The sequence below is a fragment of the Rhinatrema bivittatum genome, chromosome 6 (genome assembly GCF_901001135.1).
Source record: "Rhinatrema bivittatum chromosome 6, aRhiBiv1.1, whole genome shotgun sequence".
In the NCBI taxonomy this organism is placed as follows: Eukaryota; Metazoa; Chordata; class Amphibia; order Gymnophiona; family Rhinatrematidae; genus Rhinatrema; species Rhinatrema bivittatum.
The window spans coordinates 57,888,470-57,916,347 of NC_042620.1; the positions used below are offsets into that span (position 1 = coordinate 57,888,470).

The 27,878-nt window shown below is 43.5% G+C and overlaps 1 protein-coding gene across 1 annotated transcript in view; it reads right to left on the reverse strand.

Annotated features, from left to right (window-relative positions):
- The window catches only part of LRP1B (LDL receptor related protein 1B), a 3,516,099-nt gene that overhangs the window by 126,375 nt on the left and 3,361,846 nt on the right, over positions 1–27,878 (reverse strand). Inside the window, 2 exon segments of the mRNA XM_029607894.1 lie at positions 8,810–8,983; positions 19,940–20,056. Coding sequence (XP_029463754.1) covers positions 8,810–8,983; positions 19,940–20,056 — 291 coding nt within the window.

A 27,878-nucleotide genomic window follows, 5' to 3' on the forward strand; every position in this document is an offset into this window, starting at 1 on the left:
GAGCATGACTTTGCATGTCTGAAATGGGATTATGAACCTAATGCATATTGTAATGAAGCTGATGAGAAGGACTCTGATCTAAATTCCCAAGCAAAAGTGGTTTATTTGACTTTTCCAAGATACATGGGACATACTGGCAGTCTTTTTCAAACCGAAAATACAATAAATATATTCACCCTAAGTGGGAAATAAGTTTTCCTATGACTCGCAAGGGAGTGAACTGAGCCCATAATGTGCTTGATGCAGTAAATACATCGTACATCAGCAGAAAGGTGGACCTTTGCTTTAGTAAGGAGCTAATGTGTAACATATAAAAATCTAATCGAAAAAAGGGTGCTACATTTCAAATAATGAATGTTAGCACAATCCACAGATAAACAAAAGCTAAAAATAGGAACTATAGAAGTTAACAAATATGCCACACAGCTGGAATAGCTGAATAACTTTAGACTTACTTTAGAGAGCAGCTAAAATTATCTGGCCTTGTGTGATTGGATACTTATCAAGGTGTCAGTCAATGACGATGTTGGGAATATACCAGTTCTGGAGATGGTTTTCAAGGGTGATGAGTCAGACGAACTAAACCAAATCACTGTGACCCGGGAAGATGTAGTAGGCCAGAATGACAAACTAAAGAGTTGCAAATCACCTGGACCAGATGTTATGCATCCTAGGGTACAAAACAAACTAAAAAATGAAATTTCTGATCTATAAGTTAAAATTTGTAAACTATCATTAAAATCATCCATTGTACTCGAAGACTGGAGGGTAGCCAATGAAACCCCAATATTTAAAAAGGGCTCCAGGGGTGATCCAGGTAACTATAGACCAGTGAGCCTGACTTCAGTGTCAGGAAAAATAGTGGAAACTACTCTAAAGATCAAAATCATTGAGCATATAGAAAGACATGGTTTAATGGAACACAGTCAACATGAATTTACCCAAGGGAAGTCTTGCCTAACAAATCTGCTTCATTTTTTTGAAGGGGTTAATAAACATGTGGATACAGGTGAACCAGTAGATGTAGTGTATTTGGATTTTCAGAAGGCATTTGACAAAGTCCCTCATGAGAGGCTTCTAAAAAAACTAAAAAGTCATGGGATAGGAGGTGATATCCTTTCGTGGATTACAAACTGGTTAAAAGACAGGAAACAGAGAGTAGGATTAAATGGTCAATTTTCTCAGTGGAAAAGGGTAAACAGTGGAGTGCCTCAGGGCTCTGTACTTGGACCGGTGTTTTAGATATATATATATATATATATATATATATATATATATATATATATATATATATATAAATAATCTGGAAAGGAATACATCGAGTGAGGTTATCAAATTTGCAGACGATAGAAAATTATTCAGAGTAGTTAAATCACAAGCAGATTGTGATACATTACAGGACGACCTTGCAAGACTGGAAGATTGGGCATCCAAATGGCAGATGAAATTTAATGTGGACAAGTGCAAGGTGTTGCACATAGGGAAAAATAATCCTTGCTGTAGTTACACGATGTTAGGTTCCATATTAGGAATTACCACCCAGGAAAAAGATCTAGCCATCATAGTGGATAATACTTTAAAATCGTTGGCTCAGTGTGCTGCAGTAGTCAAAAAAGCAAACAGAATGTTAGGAATTATTAGGAAGGGAATGGTTAATAAAACGGAAAATGTCATAATGCCTCTGTATCACTCCATGGTGAGACCACACCTTGAATACTGTGTACAATTCTGGTTGCCACATCTCAAAAAAGATATAGTTGTGATGGAGAAGGTACAGAGAAGGGCAACCGAAATGATTAAGGGGATGGATCAGCTCCCCTATGAGGAAAGGCTGAAGAGGTTAATGCTGTTCAGCTTGGAGAAGAGACCACCGAGGGGGGATATGATAGAGGTCTTTAAGATCATGAGAGGTCTTGAACGAGTAGATGTGAATCGGTTATTTACACTGTTGGATAATAGAAGGACTAGGAGGCATTCCATGAATTTAGCAAGTAGCACATTTAAGAATAATCGGAGAAAATTCTATTTCACTCAATGTACAATTAAGCTCAGGAATTTGTTGCCAGAGGATGTGGTTAGTGCAGTTAGTGTAGCTAGGTTCAAAAAATGTTTGGATAAGTTTTTGGAGAAGTCCATTAAATGATACTAATCAAGTTTACTTAGGGAATAGCCACTGCTATTAATTGCATCAGTAGCATAGGTGTGGAGTTGTAGCCTAGTGGTCAGAGCAATGGGCCCTAAGCCAGGGTTCAGTTCCCACTCAGGGATTGCTAAGACAAATTACCTCTCTCTCCAACAAGAATAAATGTGGGGTATACCCTTGCAACTCCAACATTACTCTCTGCATCAATGACAGGGAATGGCAGGAAATTTGAATCAAACAGTTACCAACAAGAGCCCTGAAGTTGGTGGTTGGTGAAACAGATAAGTGTGGAAGCTTGCTGGGCAGACTAGATGGGCCAATTGGTCTTTTTCTGCCATCATTTCTATATGTTTCTATGGATCTTCTTGGTGTTTGGGTAATTGCCAGGTTCTTGTGGCCTGGTTTGGCCTCTGTTGGAAACAGGATGCTGGGCTTGATGGACCCTTGGTCTGACCCAGCATGGCAATTTCTTATGTTCTTATGTTCTTATTAAAATCAAAAGAAATCAAAGGACCCATGGCTTCCAACTATCGGGCAATTTTTAAAGCTCGGTGTGCACAAATATCGGGTGGTATGCATGTGGCCAGGTCGTATGCTCGCCGAGCACATTTTTTAAATGGCCCAGTCACATGTGTATCTCCCAGTATGCACAGAATTGCTGGACCTTTAAAAAGGGGAAGTCTGGGGGCGTGGTCTAGGTGGGGTAGGGGAGGGCAGGGGCCAGCCAGGATAGCATCCATTAGGCCCGTCCCAAGGAAGTGTGCACCAACAGCTGGCCAGTGTGTGGGATTTACTGCTGCTCCTGAGTGCAAGTACAAAAATAAAAAAAATGAAGGTAGATAGGATAGTTTTAGGGGTCGGGGAGTAGAGGGGAAAAGGGAGGAACGATAGGGAATTTCCTTCCCAGTCTGCTCCTTAACTGAAACAGACTGGGATAAGCCCAATTGTGTCACTGTGTATTTTTTTTTAGAAAATGTTCCCCTTGCGTGAGTTGCGACCTGCCTGCACCGAAATATAAAATTGGTACATCCTTGAAAATCTACAAAAGAGACAGAGAGAGAGTAAACCTCTAAGGAGGCACACATATTAGGCAAGAGGGGCCATTCTGAACTCGGGATGAGATTTTAGTAGTTTGCTATGTTTTGGGAGCAGTTTTAGAAGTACAGTCAGAGGTACGAACAGCACAGTAGACATCAGTACGTGAGGTCTTGGATGTCCGGTTCCATCAATGCCGCTGGGAGTACTTGCTTGCTTGGGAGGGTTGCGGACCCGAGGATAATTCTTGGGAACCGGCCCATAACATCCTCGACAAGGACTTATTACGGCAGTTCCATCTGGACCACCGGCTAAGAGGGAGCGTAAGAGAGGAGGTACTGTTGGGGTTTTGGCCGCAAGCACCGCGACCAGACCCTTACCTCCATGCTTCTGGACCTACTCCCACTTCTGGAGGCCTGGTTTACGCCCTGTTCATTGCCATCCCTGCAGGGGCCGCGCTGCCGGGAAGCTTCCCATGGACGCCCTGCTTCTAGGTGTGCGCGCGCCACTTGGATGTTTTTCTAGGCCGTTTTCCGCCAGTGGTGACTCCGCCCAGTTTCTGATGTTAGACGCCGCAACCTTGATAAGCCGGCCGCGGACACTCAGTCTTTGCCTTGCAACGGGCTTACCTCCTGGTTCCCTGTTGCATCATGCCCCGGAGTGAGTTACCTTGCTACTCACTCTGTTCCTGCTTGCCTGCTACAGTACCTGCTTGGTTCTTGCTTGCCTGCTACGGTTCCTGCCTGGTTCCAGTACCCGAGTCTGCTACAGTTCCTGCTGGTTCCAGTACCCGAGTCTTGCTACAGTTCCTGCCTGGTTCCAGTACCCGAGTCTTGCTACAGTTCCTGCCTGGTTCCAGTACCCGAGCCCTACTACAATCCCTGTCTGGTTCCAGAACTCGAGCCCTGTCACAGTACGTATCTACTGTCCTAGTCTGGTTCCAGTTCTCAGTCCTGATCAACAACCCGCCTAAGTCCCAGTGGCCGGGCCCCTACGGGATCCTCCCGGGGGGGCTTCAGCTTCCAAGGGTGAAGCCGCCTAAGTCCCAGCAGTTGGTCTCCTACGGGCTCCTCCTGGGAAAGTACCAGCTTCCAGGGTGAAGGGCACCTCTACGTCCTGCCTGAACATCTGCCTCCCGGCCTGCCACATACTAGAGACATTGACCACCGTTCCCAGTCTCCTGCAGTCGGCCTAAGGGTCCACTAAACTGAGACTCTATAACACATACAGTGATCACTGCTGAAGAGCGCCCCCATTACCATTACCACTTGTTCTTATGACATTATAGTTCACCTGTTGTTTGTTCCTATGCTTCTCTGCTCTCCTTATGGTTTTTTGTACCCCTTACCCTTCCCCTGTTACTTGTAATTTCCGTTGCTTTTGTTCCATGTAAACCGAGGTGATGTTTCGACTAACATCGGTATAGAAGACTTTTAAATTTAAAAAATAAATAAATAAATAAATCTCACTTCAAATCTTGTACTCCACAAGAATTAGATCTAAAATGGCTCCCTCTCTCATTGGTTCTCAGACCAACTGCTCAAAGAAACAGTCATTTATTTATCTAGAAACTTTACCTCTAATGCATGTGCTGATGTTACATTTACTCAGTCAGTATCATTGTAATTGAAATATCCCATTATTTCTATGCAGCCCAATTTGTTAGCTTCCCTAATCTCTGTTAGCATTTCATCATCAATTTGTTCAGTTTGAATTATTGTTGAATATGTCTTATTATATAATTATGGTTTTTTCCCTAAGAGAGGATATAAATGTGATTTGTTGTTTCCCCATTTTGGTGAAGTTATTGTTTTTTATGGACATTTTCCTCTCATCGCACACTTTCTGTCAATTTGGAATGTGCCTTCAAGAATTAGATTATTCTTTCAACCAGATGACCTGGCCAGTCAAGAGGCCTCGAAGACAAGAAGAGCTGTCTCATTGACAGACTTTAATTTTGAACATCATTTTCCATTTTTAAGAATGGCATAAATTTATTTCGAAGTTATAAAAAGCCTTGGTTGTTCTTTCCATGAAATCATAACAGAAAAATGAATGCATTTATTCCTATTTTGTGATTCAAGAAGAAATATTCAGAAAGATGATTACTATAAAAATTGGAAAAAAATTATAGTGTCCTTGGATTTAATTCATCTGTATGAACTTAAAAGTAACTTTACCTTTATAGGTTAGGTTCTACTTACTGCCCATTTGGTGGCTTACTAATTCTATGCTTCAGGAGGATACCACAGGAAGATGTGACCATCAGCAATCTAATGTTGTTTCTCTCCCCAGGAATTGGTGGAACATCTTCTATTTTTATCTTCCAGTTGTGGATGCTAAGCAAGTCATCTGTTCTCCCATTTGGGGAACTCAAGAAGTTACCTATCTGCAGTAAAGTGTATAAGTGGGAGGGGGATGTAATAGACCCTCCAGGTCCATTACATTAAGCCCTGAGTGACTCCGTATTCTAGTTAGAACATTGTAGGTTAGGGGTGTGCATTTGTTTCCTATGTATTTGTAATCTGCAATGTATAGGGCCATATTCATTGTATTCGTGGGGAATTGAAACATATCGTGATTCCCCAAGAATACAATGAATCTTCACCGAATTAGTCGGCCATCTAAAGAGGCAAATTTACACAAACCCCCCACCCTCCTGACCCACCCCAAGACTTACCAAAACTCCCATGTGGTCCAGCGTGGGGTCTGGGAGCCATCAGAGACATAGAAGGTCAAAGGCTATTGGCACCATCTTGAATACCGGCAGCCGAGGGTGTGAATGCAGGAAATGGCTCCTGGACCCCCCACTGGACCACCAGGGAGTTTTGGTAAGTCTTGGGGGGGGTCAGGAGGGTGGGGGGTTGTACATAATTCAATTTTAGCTGGGAAACGAATAAGAATTAACGCATGTACGTATCGAGCGCCCCCCTTCCCGAATGCAACGTATCTGGCCCCCGATGAATACGAATCCCGAATGCAACTTATGGAGTCCCTCAGCAGATCCCTAGTGTAGGTTTGTGAATGAAGGAGGTTACCATTTGAGTCAGCCCCTCCGTTGAGGGTGCTGGAATGGCTGTCCCCCCTAGAAGGCAATAAAAAGCAGTTCTCTACAGAGAGATTGTGGGCAGTCATTTATAGTTTGCTGAGAGTTATGAGGAGTTTGGAGCATATCTTGCATTTACTTTTACTAGCTCACTTGGAAGAACCAGGCACACCCTGCGTGGGGACCATGAGCAGGGTCAGGAGGTGATTCCTTCAGTCCACATACTGGCGGGCTGGGATTTCCCTCTGGGTTGATTTTTTTTGGGGAGTTTTACATTTTTTCATGGGAGGAGGTTTGTTAGATCTTTGGGTGTCATCTTTGGATGTCACCTTTGAGTGTCTGTGTCTTGGATACCATTAGTATGGAACACCTGCACCTCTGTACCCTCATTGGGGAAGGATGTATGGTGTTGATCTGCTGCAAGGAAAAACTTCAGTGTTAACTTCAATTGAAGGGGAAATCTTTGGTTATTGAGAACCAGGAGGAAGATTTTTGGCTGCCACTTCCTTTCTTTATTGGAGCAATGTGAGCTACCTGTTACAAGTGAATCCGTCCCATCTGTGATCCAGAGAGAGAGAGAGAAAGGATAAGATGTGAATAAAGAATACCTTACTGTAATGAAAATTTGACAATTTGAGGACACCATGGGGAGAAAGAGAAATGTAAACATCTGTGCAGAGAATGAGTTTTGACATTTTTACCAGTTTGAAAAGGGACATTCCATCTGGGAACTCTTCCCATCCAAACCCTGGAGACTGCATACTTCCCTTGCCCTGGTATGGAGACTCATGCACAGATAGAAGGGAGGGACTGTAACAAAGAGAAAACCTGTGGTGCTGCAGATTGAGTTACATTGTGCCATATTTCATCTGAATTCTGTGTCCAAAATTATTTTTGGACACTAACCATTGACTCCAGAGTACTACTTTGGCACAAACAACACACAAATGGAACAAGTACTTCTCTAGCAGGGAAAACACAGAAAGAGAGAAAATCTGCAGAAAGGTCACCCCTGTCACTCTGGGTCCTGAAAGTAATTATTTCCCTCCACCAACAAAGAAGCCCAAGCATGGTGGACAAAGATATTGTGTAAGAGCTAGCCTGAGTAACGCAGCCCAGATTAGCCTATCAAAATCTTTCTTGGCCTCACCAGAGTGCAGTCTGTACTTGGGGATGTGGACTGGCTACACACATTTAGTCTTCTGCAAGATCTTTAGTCTATTGGAGTATATGCTATCCATAACATAAAGCACCACTTTCTCCCTACCCCCCCACCAAGTTGATCTATAAGTTGTGATATAATTTGTACTATGGAATAGTAGGGATGTGAATCGTTTTTTGACGATGTAAAACAATTGTCAGATATTTTAAATCGTCAAAAATCGTTAGAGCCGTGAAACAATAACAATTCCCCCGATTTATCATCAAAAAATCGTAAATCGGGGGAAGCCGATGGCCCTTTGCCCTTACCATGGGACAGGGTATCTGTGCCATTGGCCAGACCTTGTCACATGGTAGGAGCACTGGATGGCCAGCGCCATCCTCATGTTCACCAGCCACCCAGCTATCTACATTCTTAAAAATTGAATCACTAACTATGACATCCTAATTACTAGAGATGTGAATCAGAACCGGAATCAGTTCGGATTCCGGTTCCAATTCACATCGTGTTTTTTTTTTTTTCATCCAGCCCGATCGCAGTTTTGTTTATCGGCTGCGCCTGAGCCGATAAACAAAAAACCCACCCCGACCCTTTAAAACTAATCCCTTAGCTTCTCCCACCCTCCTGACCCCCCGAAAAACATTTTACAGGTACCTGGTGGTCCAGTGGGGGTCACGGGAGCGATCTCCTGCTCTCGGGCCGTTGGCTGCCACTAATAAAAATGGCACCGATGGCCTTTGCCCTTACCATGTGACAGGGTATCTGTGCCATTGGCCAGCCCCTGTCACATGGAGGGAGCACTGGATGGCCAGCACCATCTTTAAAAATAGCGCCGGCCATTTCTGTTATAATTTGGCCTGTCTGAAAATTGTCCTCCTCTGCCAGGCTAAAAGCACAGGCAAGTTTCCATGTTGTGTGTACTTTTAGCTGGCTTTAAAAGAGGAATTCTGTAGAGTATGTTTAGGATGGGGGAGGAAAGCAGTATTGCATGCAGAAATAGCAGATTCAAAGCATGCACATATTTTGTACGTGTACTCTTTATACTAACTAATTTTCAGAGAAACTACCTGGGTAGTTTGAATATTATTTACCAAGTATATACGTTAAGTACATACCAAGTATGTACATACCAAGTACATACCAAGTATGTACATACCAAGTACATACGTTAAGTACATACCAAGTATATACCAAGTATATACTTTGCAACTAGGTGGCCTACAGAAAATTTCCTCCAAACTGGAATTTTTTTTTCTTACAAATTGGTGTAATTCTGTACAATTTCATTTTTATTTATTATCAAAAACAGACATCTAAATAAATACAGATTGAATCTTCTTTGGCTATGCAAGTGATTCTATTGTGATACACCATATCTGTTAATACCACAATTGATTATCTATATCTGATAAGTTGCACTTACGTTTTTGTTGTTTGTAGCGATGGGAAATCAGTACACTTTTTGTTTTCTGAACAGCCAAATTCAGATTTTCCACTGAACCTTCACCAAACTTTTGTACTTTAAATGCTCCATTTTCTAGCCCTGCTCCATAAACATTGTCTTCAAATAGATCAATTCTGTGAGGACGCAGCAAACCTAATAGATAATGCAAAGAATAATACTGAAATATGTTCAAAAGAATGAAAACTTTAATTTTGGTACAGATAAATATTATGCTTGTATGCTGTCTTGTAATGCTGTCTTGTAATGCTGTATTTATCATCTAGACAATATGAAACACATTGAGAAAAATTAACAAGAAGTCAAAATATGTGAAATAGGATATATGTGATACAGTTTAGGTAATATTTAATCATTCAAGAAACATCTGAAAATGTGTTTTGTTTACTCATTTAGCAATTCATGATCTTATAAGATTTGCTATCACATAACTGTAAAGCACTGAATTATCTGGAAGACTTTCATTTTAGGAATTGTTGCTATAGGATTTTAAAAGTTCAGTGCTATCATTTTCAAGCTTATTTGTTCTCATGCCAGTCCTAGAGGTCCCCTAAAAGACCTCGAGTTTTCAGAATATCCACAATAAATATATATAATACAGTACATATATATAGCATATGTATACATTAGGATTACAAAACAGGGTTTTTTTGTATATTTGTTTTTCACTGAGAATAGTTTGGATCCTTATAAGTTCACAACAGTAACAGAGGCTGCTTGGTGGTAAAAAAGAAAGGGTAAAGTGAAAGATCAAATAGAGTCTCTAGGATTGCAGAACATTGGAAGTCTTAATGGACTGAATTTTAAAGCCAATTACACAAATGAAACACAATTTTATGTGCCTTCATGGCTGCTATAAAATTGTCCAGGGCTCAGTGTATGTCAAAGTGTAGGTGTAACCTGGTTTTGCATGTAGTTTTTGGCATATTAGGAAAAGGTGAGCTGGTGGCAGGAGATGGGCCATGAGAATTGCATGCATACTTTTTGAATTTAAAAAGAAAGAGGGTAACTTTCAAACAAATGAGCATGGCAGAATACAGGAAAATTGGTTCTTACCTGCTAATTTTCATTCCTGTAGTACCACAGATCAGTCCAGACTCCAGTGTTTTGCCTCCTTTCCAGCAGATGGAGACAGAGAAAATTTTGTAGGCACCACCTCTTAATCAGGTGTGCCTCCTGCATCTCTTCAGTATTGATCAATACCCAAGCATAAAATGTTCAACAAAACTTTTAACACATCAACCCTACTACATTCCCTGGAATGAGCAAGGAAAAGGAAATATGTAATTAAGAACTGTAATTAAATTTGGAATAATTCTTGAAAACGAATAATGAGAAACCTGTGCCATTCTTCAGAATTATTATAGTAAACAGATCGAGCGGGATTTCCAAAACTCTGCTCCACCACCGGGTGGGACTCTGGACTGATCTGAGATAATACAGGGACAAAAACTAGCAGGTAAGAACCGATTTTCCTTTCCCTGCACATCCCCAGATCAGTCCAGACTCCTGGGATATAACAAAGCTTCCCTAATCAGGGTGGGACTGTGAGAGTTCCACTTGAAGAACACTTTCATCAAAATTGCTGATGTCTGGGGTCTGGATGTCCAATTGGTAATATCTGGCAAAGGTATGCAAAGACTTCCAAGTAGCCGCCCCGCAAATCTCTTGCAGTGAAACCAGTTGGTACTCTGCCCAGCAGGCTGCCTGCGAACAGATAGGATGAGCCCTTAGCCTCTCCAGGATGGGTTGACCATGACAGATATATGTGGAACCAGTATCCTCCTTCAACCATCACACTATCATGGCCTTTGACTCTTTCTGACCCTTTTTTGCACCATCCCATATCACAAAAAGGTGATCAGACAACCTGAAAATTGTAAATGACCTCTAGATATCACAACAAAGCCCTTCTGACACCCAGACATCTTAATTCCTTTGCATGAGATGTATCAATCTCCAGGTTTGTAAAGGCCAGAAGCTCCACTGACTGACTTAAGTGGAATGCTGAAACTACCTTTGGCAGAAAGACAGAACCGTCCTCAGAGAGACTCCGGAATCTGAAATCCACAAAAAGGGTTCCCTACATGACAGGGCTTGAAGTTCAGATACCCTTCTGGCTGAACAAACTGCCACCAAGAAAACCACCTTCAAAGTCAGGTGTTTTAAGATGGCCATCTTAAGAGGCTCAAATGGGGCTTCACACATGCCCTTGAGGACCAAGTTAAGGCTCCAAGAAGGACACACATTACAAACAGGGGGGTGTAAATGCTTCACCACTTGAAGGAAATGTACCACATCTAGATGCACAGTCAGAGTTGTTCCATGAGCTTGCCCCACAAGCAGCCCAAGGTCGACACCTGCACTCTCGGGGAACTGAAGGACAATCCTTTCATTAAGCTTTTCTGCAAAAGGGCCAGAATCTGCACGACTGATGCAAATTTGAGGATAAACCCCCTACTCTGTAGACCAAGACTCAAAAGACTCTCCAAACCCACACATACACCAAGGAAATAGAGGTCTTGCGAGCTCAAGGCAGAGTAGAAATAACAGATATCCTTTCTTCCTTAATTGCCTCCTTTCAAAAACCAAGCCGCTTAGCAAAAGTGATCCACTTGATCTGAAAATATAGGATTCTGCTGTATGAGATTTTGTAAATGGCCCAGGCTCAAGGGGGGGGGGGGGGCATCCACTGCTAGATTGACCAGATCACAAACCAAGGCCTTCATGGCTACTCCACAGCCTCGAGAATCACATCTCCTAGATGGACCTCTATTTTCCTTACAATCATGCCCAACAGAGGCCATGGAGGAAATGCTTAGATCAGAACATTGTGCGGCCAAGGAAGCACCAGGTGCATCGATCCCTTCCATTCTGTTTTCTCTTCTGCAACTGAAGAAACGTGGTGCCTTGGAATCCTCTGGGTTGCCATCAGATCCATATGAGGCATGCCTCACCTGCGAGAAATGAGGATTATTGCTTCCTCTGATAGCCTCCATTCTCTGGAATCCAATTGTTATCAGCTGAGAAAATCCACTTGCTCATTGTTGGACCCCACTATGTGCGATGCTGCTATCAAGACCAGATGCTGCTCCACCCAGGACTTTAGCATCTCCGCTTCCAGAGCAACTGCTTGAGTCTTGGTACCTCCCTGGCAGTTGATGTAGGCCACCATCGCTGCATTGTCTGACAGGACTCTGACTGCATGGTTGTGCAGAAGGGGAAGAAATGCCTCCAGAGTCAACCATACCATTCTCGTCTCAAGGTAATTGATGGACCAGGTTGCTTCCTCCGCTGACCATCGGCCTTGTACCAACTGGAACTGACACACAGCCCCCCCAACTGGTGAGACTGATGTTGGTAGTCACTACCATCTATTGAGACACTTTGAGGTCCACCACACGGCACAAATAGTCCTGGCCAAACCACCACAAAAGACTGGACTTGGCAAAGTCTGTAAGCAGTAGAGGAAGATGAAACTGCACTGAAATCTGATCCCACCAAGATAGCAATACTTTCTGTAGAGGTCTCATATGAGCAAATGCCCACAGGACCAGCTCCAAGGTTGAGGCCATGGAACTGAGGACCTGCAAGTAATCCCAGACCCTCCAACAGGTTCCAAACTTGCACCTGCAGCTTGACAATCCATTCTTCCATGAAAAAAATATTGCACACACAGGTATCGAAGTGAGTGCCCAAGAACTCCAGAACCTGCAAAGGAGGAAGATGGCTCTTGGCCAAGTTCACAACCCAGCCCAAGGATCTCAAGCGGTTGCAAGACCACTTTCACCACCTGTCTGAAAAGGTCTTCTACTTTGCTCGGATGAGCCAGTCATCCAGATATGGATGAACTATCACACCCTCCTTTCTGAGGGATGTCGCTACCATCACCATTACCTTGGTGAAAGTCCTTGGAGCAGTGGCTAGACAGAAGGAAATGACACAAAACTGAAAATGCTTCCTGAGGATCATGAATCTGAGGTACCTCTGATGATCCAGGTGGATCCCAATGTGTAAATATACTTCTGTCAGATCCAGGGAAGCCAAGAACTCCCCACTTCGCACTGTTACTATGACAGACCTGAGAGTCTCCATCCAGAAATGGGAACCTTGAGAACCAGGTTCACTTTCTTCAAGTTCAGAATTGGATGAAAGGTCCCTTCCTTCTTCTGTACCACAGAATAAATGGAATAACTCCTGTCCCCCTCTTCTCCTGGGGGATATAACAATGGCTCCCAGCATTCACATTCTTTGGATGATCTGCTGAATGATAAGTTTCTTTGCTGATGAATCACAGGGAGATATCATGAATAGACTTCTTAGTGAATGAGAAATTCTAAAAGCGTAGCCTTGTCCTATCATGCTTAGAACTCACTGGTCCAATGTGATTTTGACACACTCCTCGTAAAAAAGAGTCAACCGACCCCTGATGGCTGGTATGAGGAATTGGTCGGCCTCACTTCATTGCATGGACTTGGTTCCACTAATCCCTTAGTCGGCACCCTCTCGGTTCATTCTACATCCATGAAAAAACTGGTACCAGGACTGAGATCTCCTGAGGTCTGTCTCTGGCCTACGCCTAGAACTCTGCTCTTATGGAAATGCCTTTGGACTTGAAAAGGAAAAGGAAAGCAAACCAGCAGAATCCTTTCAGCCCATTGGACTTCTCCCTCTGGTAGCTTATGCATCTTATGATCTCCCAGATGATTAATAAGCTGTTCTAAGTCATCTCCAAAAGAAGCTTGCCTTAAAAGGGAGCGCCCCCAGTTGAGCCTTCAATGAAATGGCTGCTGACCGTTTTGCAACCATAAAATCCTCCTAGCAGACACCACAGACACCATTGTCCTAGACAAAGTGCCAATAAGATCATATAAATCATCACTCCACTAAGCAACCGCTGCCTCCAACCACTCTACTTGCTCGGATTTACTGGGGGTGACAGATCCCTGACACTCTGCAACTGCTGCACCCATCTCAAACTTGCCCAAAGCATAATACTGCTGAATAGGGATGTGCAGAGCAAAATTTTATGTTCATATTTTTTATGTCCGAAAGGGGGTCCCACTTGCGGCCAATATGGACATAAAAAAAATCCAATGAGTTGGGTATATGTACATATGTGCAAAAAAAAAATTTAAACCCCCTCACCCTCCTTAATCCCCCCCCCCAGACTTACCACAACTCCCTGGTGATCGAGCGAGGAGTGAGGACGTCATTTCTGCAATCCTTGGCGAGAAGCATGTGACGTCGGTGGCACGTCGAGTGACGCGGCGTCACGTGATTCCCGGCTCGTTCGCGCCGGACGGCTCGTTCGGCCCAAAAGAACTTTTGGCCGCAGATTGAGACTTCTAAGCAAAGATTTGTATGATATTGTCATCTGCCTATGACTCAGTTAAAGTTGTGAATTGGACGATTGATCCTTTTCCCTCTCTTTTTCTGGTTGTTTGATAATATTGGAGAGGTGTGCTGCTTCTTTGTTTGCTGATTTTACATTAAATTAACCAGTTTACCAATTACTCCACCAGTTTCCACAGTCCTTCTCCAGGTCATTGAGACTTTCCTAATTCTTCAGTCTGAACTTTTCCTAGTTTACCCAGACCTCCTGCCCAGTCACTACTAGAATAATAAACCCGTTTAATTTAACTTATGCCAGATAATTAGCAGGAATTAAAATATGCAAGTTGGCAAATGTGTGTATATATATATATGTGTGTATTTTTTTTAAATAGCAAGTCTGTGTGTAATTGCTGGCCCTTCCTGGTAGTGCCCCTTCACTGTCTTTTTTTTACATATATATATGTGCGCACGAACATGAAAAAAATGTGCATATTTTATACTTTTATAAAATATGGAATACATGAGTAGATGCTACTTAAGTGCATATATAATAATTTGTATGCATGTAATGTTTTGAGAATTCACCTCTATATGTAGAAGTTACCATCTACAAGCTGGTCTTCATGAAGTGAAGATATAACTTATTGCAAGGTAATTTGTGTGCATATTGGGTCAATTATCCGAGAATTTTCAAAGCAAACTTTCACATATGTTTGCTTTGAAAAGGTTGTTTAAAGTCCACATATTCAAGTTATATGCAGACTTTATGGGCAGTTATAAAATTACTCAAGAACACTGGTGCAAGTAAATCAGTATATTTTCCATCCAATTATAAATCACTGTTTTATTATTGTAAATGTTCCAATATCCTTACTGTGGCAACTCCATACAAAGTAACAGAACATGTTTGATTACTCATGTTATATTCCAGATTTTGAATGTCATCTGGTCCCTCCCGATGCAGCCACCGCGAAACACGGGACCGTGTCGGGGGACCTGTAATTCGTGACTGTTACTTTGTATGGAGTTGCCACAGTAAGGATATTGGAACATTTACAATAATAAAACAGTGATTTATAATTGGATGGAAAATATACTGATTTACTTGCACCAGTGTTCTTGAGTACTTGCTTATGTGCAAGTTGTGCTTCTGTTTATGATTGGATCAGTTATAAAATTACCCAATATGAGGACAAATTTCAAATGGGACCTAACCACCTAACCTCAGAGAGCATAATTTTCAAAAACATCTTTTCAGGTTAAAATGTGCTTTATCAAAGGAAATGGGCTTTATAAAATTGCTTACCACATAATATGTAGGTATAAGTGTGTCCATATGGTTTGTACTGTATGAGGTGAATTTTAAAAGCCCAGTGTGCGCCAAAACTGGGAGATACGTATGTCCAGCCGGGGCACGCTGAGTGGATTTTAAAAGCCACCATGTATGCGCATATTTCCCGGTACACGCAAGTGAGAAAGCCCAAAAAGGGGTGGGGTGTGGGTATGGTTTGGGTAGGGGAAGGGTGGGACATTGGTGTTCTGGGACTTTAACGGGAAATGTATGCATATTTATACGCACTGGCCGTGCGCCTGGGTCCCCTGCCGGTAACTTTACTACTGCTATGGATGGCATGTAAGTGAAAAAACAAATAAAACTAGGACAGTAGCCGGATGTTAAGGGTTGGGGCTAACAAGAGGATAGGGAATCTAATAACATAGGAGGGTTTGAATGTCCTATGCCTTACCTGGGTGAACTGGGAACAAACTGGGAACACTAGTAATGGTGTCAGTAATCTTCCCTTATAAAATCCCCCACTTATGCACTAGAGGCAGCATTTGTGTGCACATGTGCACGTCCATATAAAATTCTGCGCACTTATACATGCATCTATGGCCAAGTTCTTTGGCGCGAGCCAGCATACACACATACATGATCGCCCTCGCGCTGGTATCAAAGTTACCTTCCTTGTGTGCACTTTGTCCCATAGTGTGAAAAGAGGTTTGTGGGCAGGTTTGGCATACTTTTTCATTTACAGAAGATAGGTGAATAGTTTTTCCTGAAAGAAAAGCAGCCATATGCATATGAAGGAATGCCTCTACAGAGGCATGTGAGGGTTAATTATTATAATAATTATTACCTCTTGCAGGCCTCTGAAGAGAGATTTCTACAACACACAAAAGCAGGTTTAAATGTGTGCGGATACTTTTGGTGGGATAATTTTCAAAGGGAAAGTATGCATGGACTTTCTCTTTGAAACTGGTGTAAAATCTGCTATCAAAAATTAATTACATATTTTTTATGAATGGGGAATTTACACAATTAGCTCCCCCCCCCCAGATTAAAAACTGCCCTTCTCAGAGCTGCTAAATATAGATGTCTAATTTTATTAGATTGCATATTTAGCTACTCTTTTTTTTAATTTTATTTTTATTGATTTCAAACAATATTACATTGAACCAATGCATATAGAAAAATCAGGAAAGAAAAAACACATATTCGCAATGCTACACAAAGCCAAATCTGAAAATCAAAAAGAAATTTATTCTATCTGAATATTATAGGAATTCTCGGAGGGCTCACATTAAAGCAGATTATAACAATCTTATATAAAGAAAAACTGCATAGATATTAAACCTTTCCCTTTTTTTTGACCAACTCCTTCTCGAGGTTATCAGGAGTGGGAGTCCAGATACTGTCTCAGCTGTTCCTCTTCCATGAAAATATATCTATTATTTTGGTATACAATTATACATCTACAGGGAAATCTAAGATAAAACTTAGCCCCCCTAGCAATTACTTCATTTTTCATTAGTAGGAAAGCTTTCCTCTTCTCCTGCATCTTTCTTGTAATATCAGGAAACATCCTAATTTGCTTTCCATAAAATAGTTGTTGTTGTTTGCGGAAATATAATTGAAGGATTTTATCTCTTTCTACCTGCTGCACAAATGTTACCAAGAGCGTAGCACGATCCTCAATCATAGTTTCGAAAGATTTCTCTATTATGTACGATAAATTATCAGATGACTTTTCTTCTTGATCTCTTTTTTCTTGTTTAGAGGGAAGATAAATTATTTTTGAAAACAGAGGTAACGATGATTCTACATAACCTAATATATTTATTAGGTAACTCTTAAGGAGTTCTTTTGCTGGCATCCATTTTGTCCAGGGAAAATTAAGTATTCTTAAGTTTGTTTTCCTCAGTTCATTCTCAAAAAAATCAATTTACATTGAACCTCTTTAACTTCTTTCACCTCTAATTCAGTCACTTTAACTTTAGCTTCTATCTCCGTAATATTTTTCTCTTGATTTTGTGCTTTACTTTGATTTCCTTTCACTAATGCAGTCAAATCCATTACAGCCTTATTCAACGTTATTAATACTTTCCCAACTTCCTCTAATGTTATCTTAACTGGCATTTCCAGTGAAGAAGGAAGCTGAACCTGTATTTCTGGCTCCTTACCTCCTACCTCGGGAGGTCTCCTCATGCCTTCCCCTTGCAGTTCCTCCTCAAACCGGGCCCTGGAGCCATGTTGTGGTTGGCTCTCCGAAGCATTCGAATCCAAACCGCTGCTTCTCTGGGCTCCCGGTGTCCTCGGGGTAAGCTGTTCCCTCAGCAGGCTGATTCGGGTTTCCCCCTCTCCCTCTGGGGGTCCCCACGGTGGCGTTGGTTTAGTTGGTGCCCCGGGACTCAGGGATGTTTCTTCAGCCATAGCCGCCAGCAGCTGCTCTCTGCTGGTCTCGCCCGCGGGCTCCTGTTTCCGGTTGAAGGTGTAAAGGTCTTCCAAAGGCTTCCTCAATCCTCGGCTGCCTCGTCAAACCCAATGGCGTAGAGGTAATATTCTCTCGAGGCTTTGCCTTGCGTTTTGTATGTGGCATTTTCAAGTTTTCAAAGGCAAAAAATTCAAAGGAAATCGCCGGTGTAAAGCTTTATTTTTCAGAGGATTCCTCGGAGCTGAGTAGCCTGCATGTCTCTATGTGGCAGCCATCTTACCCTCCATATTTAGCTACTCTTAATTTAGGAATTTTGCGGTATGTAACTTGCTTGGGGACTATGCACATCTATTGGATATTTCAATAATTACAGGAAGTTTTTCTCATCTAACTTTGTCCTCAGAAACAGCAAGGGCAGAGTATGCAGATATTTTTGTACCCATTTATTTGTTTGCTAAATTTTCACAGGGGAACTACCCGTGTAGTGTCCCTTTGCAAAATTCTCTAACATGTATGCGGATACAAAAGTACACATGTACTTTATCAGTATGTGGCCTTCTAAAATATTGCTCCATATGTGGCTATAATCGATTTCTCAATTTCTAAGCTCTTGTCATACTCAAAGTGGCTATGATAAAAAAATAGACAAGCAACATCTCCTAGAACAGACGGACCCAAACTTCTCCTGGGAGATCCTCAGCCAGCTGGATTTTCAGGATATCTACAATGAATTAGGTTTTATTATAACTTCCAGTTATATTTCTTGAGTTTAAAACAAAGATTTCCAACAGTTTTTTCCATTAAAATTTCCAGTCAGCAATCTTAAAACAAACACTGCATGTATGAGACTGCATGTATGTGTGAGACACTTAAGGGTAGATTTTAAATGCCCGGCGCACTTAAATTCTGGCCTTTATGTGCGTGGCCAGGCCTTACGCGCCGGGTGAATCTTCCAAGAGGCCTGGTCACATGCGTAAAGGCCAGTAGGCGCTCAAGTGCCAGGCCTCTTGGAAGGGGCGGGCCAGAGGGCATGTTGTGGGTAGGGAGGGGTGGGGTGGGACGGGACAGCGCCATTGTTCACTGTTCTGGAGCAGTGCGCTGGCCAGCTGCTGGCGCTTGCAACTTACTTCAGCTCGAGAGCTGAAATAAGTTGACGTAAACAAGTAAAAAAAAAATAATTTAAGGGTTGGGGAGGAGAGGGGAAGGGGAAAGGAGAGTAGGGTAGGGGATAGGGAAGTTCCCTCCCAGTCTGCTTCTTAATTGTAGCGGACTGGAAGGAACTGGGAAAGCAGCAACGTGTCACCACGCAAAAGTAGCTAAAATCTATCCCCCTTGTGCACGCCAGCACGCACGTTATAAAATTGCATGTCCATGTGCACGTGTATTTTTAAAAAATCTATCCTTTAGGGGGTAATTTTCAAATAGATTTTGTAATATGGTTACTCACAGCAAACACCACTTTACAATTGTCCTACCCCTTAGCAGGGAAAGGGGCAAAGCTGGGAGTGGGGCCAGGGCAGGCCGGTTAAAAGAAATGCCGGGATTTCATTTTGAAATCAAAGCATGTTCTTTACCCAAAATGTAGGTAAAGAATATACTTTGGGGGTAAGAGATCCCACAGTGGTGGCCAGCCAGTGGATTTTTAAAGGGAAAATATGCAGGGAGTTTTCCTTAAAAATCACAACAAAAGGTCTCAAGAGTGGTATTGAAGCTAGTGGACTGATGATTGTAAAAGTTTAGATTTTGTACTGAGCAGAATCTAGTCTTAGAATTAATTCATGATCATTTTTATTTTATTAATTATGAATAGTATTATGTACACTGCATAGGACTTCAGATAATTTCAAAGACATTTTAAAATAAAAATATATTAAAAACTGGCTTGCAGGTCTATTGGCAAAAAGTAACCACAGATCTGCAATCTCCTCTCACTCTGCAAAAACTGCATTCTATATGTGTGTGAGACACTATATGTGACCTGGTTTTCAGATTCTTTGTTACTGGTGGTGTTTTTATTTTTGTTTTGTTTTATTTCACTTACCTTGCTTAATACTAGCAGATATCAATAAATCTGAGCCATCAAAACAAACAGTTCCAATAATAGATAGCTCAAAGTCAGCCCAATATAAGCGTTGGCCAAAATGATCAACTACAAGACCTGAAAATAATCACAGAAAAAAAGAATAAATTACTCAAACTAAAATAATATCTACTAAACACACACTTTTGAAAAATATATCAGTAATGTATATTACATGTGTTAAAGGAATTTACACACTAATGTATCACGGCTCAAAATCTCTATCAGTTCTGAAATAGTCTAGCAGGAACTTGGTCTTTTATTCTATTTCACTTCTTCTGTATATCTCTACAAATTCTTTCATTTTCAACTTGTCAATCACTCAAATATCCAAACTTCAGTAGAAACAAAGTATATCCATTAATCAACAAAACTCAGGGGAAATGAATAGTTTTTGAAAAAGAAAATTTGAGGAGAGGCATCACAGCTGTTAATACCAATTAGGGATGTGCATTTGCAAGATATGAATGTGAAAAACATGGCAAATGAGTTGATTTTTGATTCAGTTTATTGAAATCAAACAAAGACATCTACTCATTCAAACATAGCTGAAAATGTTCTGATAATTTGATATAGCAAATAGTGGTACTGTTTGCCTATATGAATAATCTGAAAAATTAAAAAAATTATCTGAGATGAAAATCAGCTGGAAACAGGCCAAACACTAAGGGGCAGATTTTTAAAAAGTATGTGTGTGCATACTTTTGTTTGCACACCCGGCGCAAACAAGAGTACGCCGGATTTTAATAGACATGCGAGAAGCTGCGCATATCTTTTAAAATCAGGGGTCGGCGCGTGCAAGGCTGTGCAAAATCGGCAGCCTGCATGCGCCGAGCCGCACAGCCTGCCTCCATTCACTCCGAGGCTGCTCCAAAATCGGAGCGACCTCAGAGGGAACTTTCTTTCCGGCACCCCCCCCACCTTCCCTTTCCTTCCCTTTCCTTCCCCTAACTAACCCGCCCCCCGGCCCTAACTAATTCCCCCCCACACACCTTTATTTCAAAAGTTATGTCTGCCCAAGGCAGGCGTAACTTGCGCGCACGGGCCAGCTGCCGGCACGCCATGTTCCGGTCTGGGGACTGGTCCGAAGGCCGCGGCCATGCCCCCCAAATGCCCCACGATGACACGCCAGCCATGACACGCCCCCCAATACGCCCCTGACACGCCCCCCCCCCAGGAAAGCCTCAGGACTTATGCACATCCTGGGGCTTGCGCGTGCAGGGGGTGGAAGGGGCAGCTTTTTGGGGGTTATGCGCGTATCTTACACACATACCCCTTTGAAAATCTGCCCCTAAATGGCCCGAAGTGCATACATATTTTTCCTTGTGCACCCCTAAAACTAACATATTTAAGGAGGCCATGTATCAATGCATTAAGATGAACATATTTCCTCTTGGTGTATACTTCTTTAAGGAATATGCATTTCCAGATCTCCAAAATTCAGTCTCATGGATGGAATAAACTTGTTTTACATATCTACTAAACTATGGGGCAGATTTTCAAAGGGTTACATGCATAAGATATGCGTGTAAACTCCGAAAAGCTGCCCCTGCCTGACCCTGCATGCGCCGAGCCTATCTTGCATAGGCTTGGTGTTGCACGCAAGCCCCGGGACGTGCGTATGTCCCGGGGCTTGCAAAAAGGGGTGGGGCATGGGCGGTCCGGGGTGGTTAAGGGGGTGGGGTGGGGGTGTGGTCTGAGCCTCCAGGCACAGCGGCCATTTGCCACTGTACCCGGGATCACGGGCCAGCCATCGGCCGGCGTGCGTAACTTCTTCAAAGGTAAGGGGGTGGTTCTAGGTAGGGCTGGGGGCGGGTTAGGTAGGGGAAGGGAGGGGAAGGTGCAGGGGGGCGGAAGGAAAGTTCCCTCCGAGGCTGCTGCTATTTTGGAGCAGCCTCGAAGGGAATGGAGGCAGGCTGCGTGTGCAGTTTGCACAATTGTGCACCCCCTTCCATGCGCCAACCCTGGATTTTATGACATGCACGTGGCTGCGCACACATGATATAAAATTCTGTGTAGATTTGTTCGCGCCGGGTTGTGCGAACAAATCTGTGCCCGCACACAGGTTTTAAAATCTGCCCCATGCTTTCAAAACTTAAATATCACACAAGAATCAAGTACTGTTTGATATTTATAATCTTTCACAATAAGCACATTTTCAAAGAGATTATATGTTAGAACATAGCATGTATGTAAGTAGCATGTAATCATGTGCATACTATATAAAACATAAAAGCTATGTAGATATGTTCAGTTTTACATGCACATTTACTGGCACATAAAGGGGTGGTTTAGTGGCATTCCAGAGCAGGTCAAGAGGTAAAGTATGTACATAAATTACTATTTTATATGATATTTACATATAAAAATGAACAAGCATTCATACAATTTTCAACCTGCTAATTGATTAGTACACAAGAAATCAAACTTGGTCCTAGATTCACCATTCTAATGCAGAATGGTGAATCTAGCGAAAATGGGGGGCGGGGAGGCGAAGGGAGGGTGGGCCTGAGAAAGCCGTCAGCCATCGCATACCGCGGTGTTATCGCTGCCGACTTTCGCACCTAATAGTGCTATCGTGAAAGGTGGTGCTATTGGGCGCACTACTGGCGACGATAACGGTGCTTACCTTATCACCGCTAGTGAAGACATCGCAGCATCCACCTCCTCGCCACCCCGACTCCTCCCCTACCCTCCCCAACTCCGCCCAGACCCCGCCCCCGGCAAGCTATTGCATGTGATAAGCAATAGAAAATGACCCCCCAAGTTTGTTAACTGGAATTTTTGGGTAAGAGGTCCGGGTGAAATTGGGGAATTCAGGGTGAAGTAATAGAGAGTTTAGGTGAACTGGAGACTGCATGAACTGACGAAAGCATCAGAAAACTGATGATTGCAAGTATATAAACAAGTATTTTTAAAACAGTATATACATATATTTTAAAATATTCTTGTCTGTATATAAATCAGGGTTTTTATGCGTCCATGTTATTTTTTCACACATAAAACATGCATACAAATGTTTACAAAATAGGTACAGAAAGTAAGGGCTTTCATTGCATTGCAGATATTTGCACATACTGAAATATATATATGTGTACTGTCAGAGCAGAACTATGCTGTATTTTATAAACTGTGCAGCAAACTAGTTAGCCGGATAACTTGTCACAGATATTTAGTGGGATAAACATCCCACTGAATATTTGTAACTAAAGTTATCTGGCTACATGTAGCCAGATAAACCTATCCAGCTATGTTTGAAAATAATTGGGTAGATGTTTTTAGTTACCTGACCTTGTATGACCGATTAACTAATTACTTAACTGGATATCTTCAAAAGATATCTTCAAAAGATATCTTTTGTTTTGTCAAAACAAAAACAAAATATAGCTAAAAGGCCTTGTGGTACTAAGTAGTCAGAGGGAAGGCAGAGAATAGACTTCAGGCTGAATTTTGGCAAAATCTTTTACAAATCTCTTTAATTGTTGAACTCAACAGCCAAAACTCTTTGCCAATCTATGCAACTTCACAAAACCAATGTAGCAAGATAACTTTCGTTTCAGTGGGTTTCACTGTCTTGAGGCTTCCTTCTTTCTCCAGGAGTCTCCTCAACCCTTTTGGGCCCTACCTTCTTATTGCAGGCTAAAGGGATCCTCCCTGGCCCAGAATCCCTTGTGTTGCTGGTTCTTAAGGAGGACTGGGCTGGATATCTGTGGCTGGTCCTTTAAGGTGTTTTGAGGGAGTTTTTAGAGACTCATTCACAGGCTTTTGTACCCGATTCTCTCCACCCCCCAAAAAAAAAAAGTATATATGGCCCTGTTGAGTCATGCACCCCCACAAAACTCCTCCTAAATTAAACAAAACTTGCTTTCAGAGGTTAGCCTCTCCTCGTCACACCTTCCCATTTTGAATTATAGATTAATCTTGCTTCCTTCCCAGATCCTCCCTCCCTGGAAGTAACTCCCAGGCCTGGAAGCATAAACTGTGAATAGTTTATGCTTCCAGGTCTGCTTCTTTGAGAAGCAGTGATGGAGCACTGGGAGCAGGTAAGTTTGGACCCCACTTCCAGCTGGGTTTTACTTGGTATTAGGGAGTGGAATGGGGGTTCTGGGATGGAGGGTACAGCCTAGTCAATTTGGCATTCAGGTGTCTGGGAGGGTGCTTGGTGCTAAGTCATACTCTTTGTCCAGGTAGGAACGTGGGCGCAGCCCGATGATGGGCATCAGTGACACGCTTGGCCCGTTCAGCTGCTTGGCAGAGTAGCTCCCTTACTTGATCCCAGAGGTGGCGAATGCTTTGTGCTGTGGATTGGGCTGCAGATTAGGGCACACTGAGTGGAACTGGCAGTGGATGGCCAGTCAGGGTTTTTTGCTGTGCTCAAACCGGACAGGAGTCTACATAATCTTGGGAGTCCTTAGTCGTATCAGGCCACCAATAGTGCCTTCAGAGCATCTCGAGAGTTCGGGCTTGGCCAGGATGCCCGGCCAGCTTGGAGTCATGAGCCCAAAGAAGTACACGTTCATGGAGACGGTGGTGGACCACTGTATTCCCGGCAGGTACCATCATGGCAACTGCAATTGATATGCAGACTGGATCAATAATATGCCTAGGGGTCTTGGGTGTGTCTTCTGGCTCGACGGAGCGAGAGAGTGCATCTGCATGAAGATTTTTCACCACTGGGCAACAGCGGAGCTCAAAGTTGAAGCGTGCAAAGAATAGAGCCCAGCGGGCTTGTCTCGGGTTGAGTAACTGGTCCTCTTTAGGTGCTTCAAGTTTTTAGGATCGGTATATATCGTGAACCTGTGTTGCACCCCATCAAGACAGGGATGCCACTCCTGGAGGGCAAGTTTAACTGCTAGGAGTTCACGGTCCCCTATGGTATAATTTTGTTCTATAGGAGAGAACTTGTGTGAATAAAAGGAACATGGAACCAGGGTTCCCTTGGTGGAGTATTGACTCAAGACCGCTCCTGCTCCAATAATGGATGCATCAACTTCGACTATGAAGGGATGGTTTGGATCCAGGTGATATAGACATGGGCCAGTGCACAAAGCTTCTTTCAATGCATGGAATGCTGATTGGGCCTTGGGGCTCCACACTCGAGGATCACATCCCTTCCTTGTCATGGCGGTGAGTGGAGCGGCCAGCAATGAGTAATTGGCAATGAAGTTTTGATAGTAATTTGTAAAGCCAAGGAATCTTTGTAGGGCTTGGAGACCCACTGGTTGAGGCCAATCTCGAATACCCTGGAGTTTGCTGGGGTCCATGGAGAACCTGTGGCTAGAGATGATATAGCCCAGGAATAGGGACTGGGTTGATCAAAAAGACACTCCAATTTAGCATAGAGATGATGGTCTCTGAGATGCTGGAGGACTGTTTGAATGTGGGAATGGGGAGGCTTTAGATCTTTGGAGAAGATTAGTATATCGTCCTGATACACTATGATGAATGAGTACAAAAGATCCTGGAAAATCTCATTCATTAGCTACTGGAAGACTGAAGGGGCACTCCATAGCCCAAAGGGCATTACTACATACTCGTAGTGTCCATTTCTTGTGTTGAAGGTGGTCTTCCAGATGTTTTCCGGTTGAAACCGTACTAGGTTATATGCCCCACATAGATCTAGTTTAGTAAAGATTTGTGCACCCTGCAGGCAATTGAAAAGTTCACTGATAAGTGGCAGTGGCTACCAGTCCTTATAGGTTACTGCATTCAGACCTCTGTAGTCTATACATGGTCTTAGACTGCCATCCTTTTTCTTTACAAAGAAGAACCCGGTGCTGGCCATGGAGGTAGAGGGTCTTATGAACTCTTTGGCTAAATTTTCTTTGATGTATGCTGACATCGCTTGAGTCTCTGGGAGTGAAAGAGGGTATGTTCTGCCCTTGGGAGGCATGGCACCAGGTAGGAGTTCTATGGGGCAGTTGAACATCTGAAGCGGAGGCAGGATATCGGCGTTTTGTTTGGAAAACACATCTTTAAATTCCAGGTATGGAGCAGGTAACCTGGGAAGGGTTAAAGAACTTAAGACTGATATAGATGGAGACACTTGCTGTATACACTGAGTCTGGCATCGAGGGCCCCACTGGGTGAGTTGCAGGGATGGACAGTCGAAGTGGGGGGCATGTAATTGGAGCTAAGGAAGTCCAAGGACTATGGGGTGTGTTGATTGTTTCAGGATCAGGAGGGAGATCTCCTTGTCATGGAGAGTCCCAACGGTGAGGCTGATGGCCAGGGTTTGGTGCGTGATACGATCAGGGAGAGGTTCCCCCTGAATTGAGGCAGTACATAGTGGCACATCCAATGGTTGAACTGGTATCTGAAGGAGTGTGACAATGTCTTCTAAAATGAAATTTCCACTCGCCCCAGTGTCCACGAGGGTGATGGAGTCAAACGAATGTGACTCCCTGAGGAGGGAGACCGGCAGCAACAGTTGAGGGCCAGAAACTGTAGCAACCAAGCTCAGGACTCCCGCCGGGCTCAGGCTTTGGAGTTTCCCAGATGCACTGGACAAGTCTGGAAAAATGGCTGGAGCCACCGCAATACAGGCAGAGGCCAGATTTTCTTCATTGGAGACATTCTTCATGAGTCAGGCAGCCACGGTTGATCTGCATTAGTTCCTCAGGAGGTTGAGGGGCTGCTGGTAAGGCCTTCAACCGGGGGATTTCAGAACAGGATGGCCATAGTGCAGGAGGTCGAAGAGCCCTTACCTCCTGATGCCGTTGCTGAAGACAGTTGTTGATCTTTCCGACCAGAGAAATTAGGTGTTCCAGAGATGCAGGGAACTCCCATGTGGCCAGCTCATATTTAAGGACAGGAGACAGTCCCTCGAGGTAGAGTGCCTGCAGGCAGTCCTCCTGCCATCCCATCTCTTTTGCCAGAGTTTGAAACTCCACTGTATATTCGGCTGGCAGGTGTGAACCTTGATGGAGGTGGAGTAGATGGTGGCCAGCAACCGCCTGTCGGCCTGGGTCCTCGAAGGTGCATTGGAAGATGGAGATAAACTGAGGGAGCTGGTGTAGAATTGTGTCAAAGCAATCCCAGAGTGGGGAAGCCCATGCCAGGGCCTTCCCCTCAAGATGCGAGAGGATGAACGTGATCTTTGACACTTCATCTGGAAACAGCGAAGGTTGCAGTGAGAACTGCATGTAGCATTGATTAATAAAATCTCAACAGAAATGAGGATCCCCATTGAAACGGGGTGGAGTTGGGAGGGCCAGCGGTACCCGTAAGGACAAGGTATGGGCAAGAGCTCCTTGGTTGGCCATGGCTGATTCCTCCAATTGAGAATGCATCTTTTCCACGGAGGAGGCCCAATGCTTCCATGATACGTTGTTGTTCTGGGACACGAGTGACCAGACCGGGGATGGCCTGCAAGGCCGGAGACTCCGCTGAGTCCATGGCCTTGGCAACCTGTTGCGCTGGAGGTGGATCCTTGGCCTGGTGCAGGATTGGACCCAGAGAGCACCTGCCACCAGAAGGCGGAGCTCATGAGGATACAAAGGCTAGCTGGAGCTTCCCCAATAACAGTCCGGGGTTTCCGCAGGTTGAATCCTTGGGTACCCGGACCGCCTGGACTTAGGTGGGCCTCATTGGGTCTCCCAGAGATGTAGCAGAGAGGTGTGCATGGCTGATGCAGAAAGGATGGACTACACCTGAAATGGAGACTCAGGAGGCCTCAGGGAGGTAACAGTTCAGGAAGGCTCTCCTGGTGGAACAGGCAGTGCCTGTGGGTCTGGTCGAAGGAAGGCCGTGAGTAGAGTCCAAGCAAGTCAGTCTGGTGGATCACAGAAGGCAAGAAGAGGGTGTCCGAGTGACGTGCAAGGATCAAAGTCAGGGTATCCATCCAGAAGTGGTCAGCCAAAGCAAGGGTCAAATCCAAGGCCAGTCTGATCATAGTCAA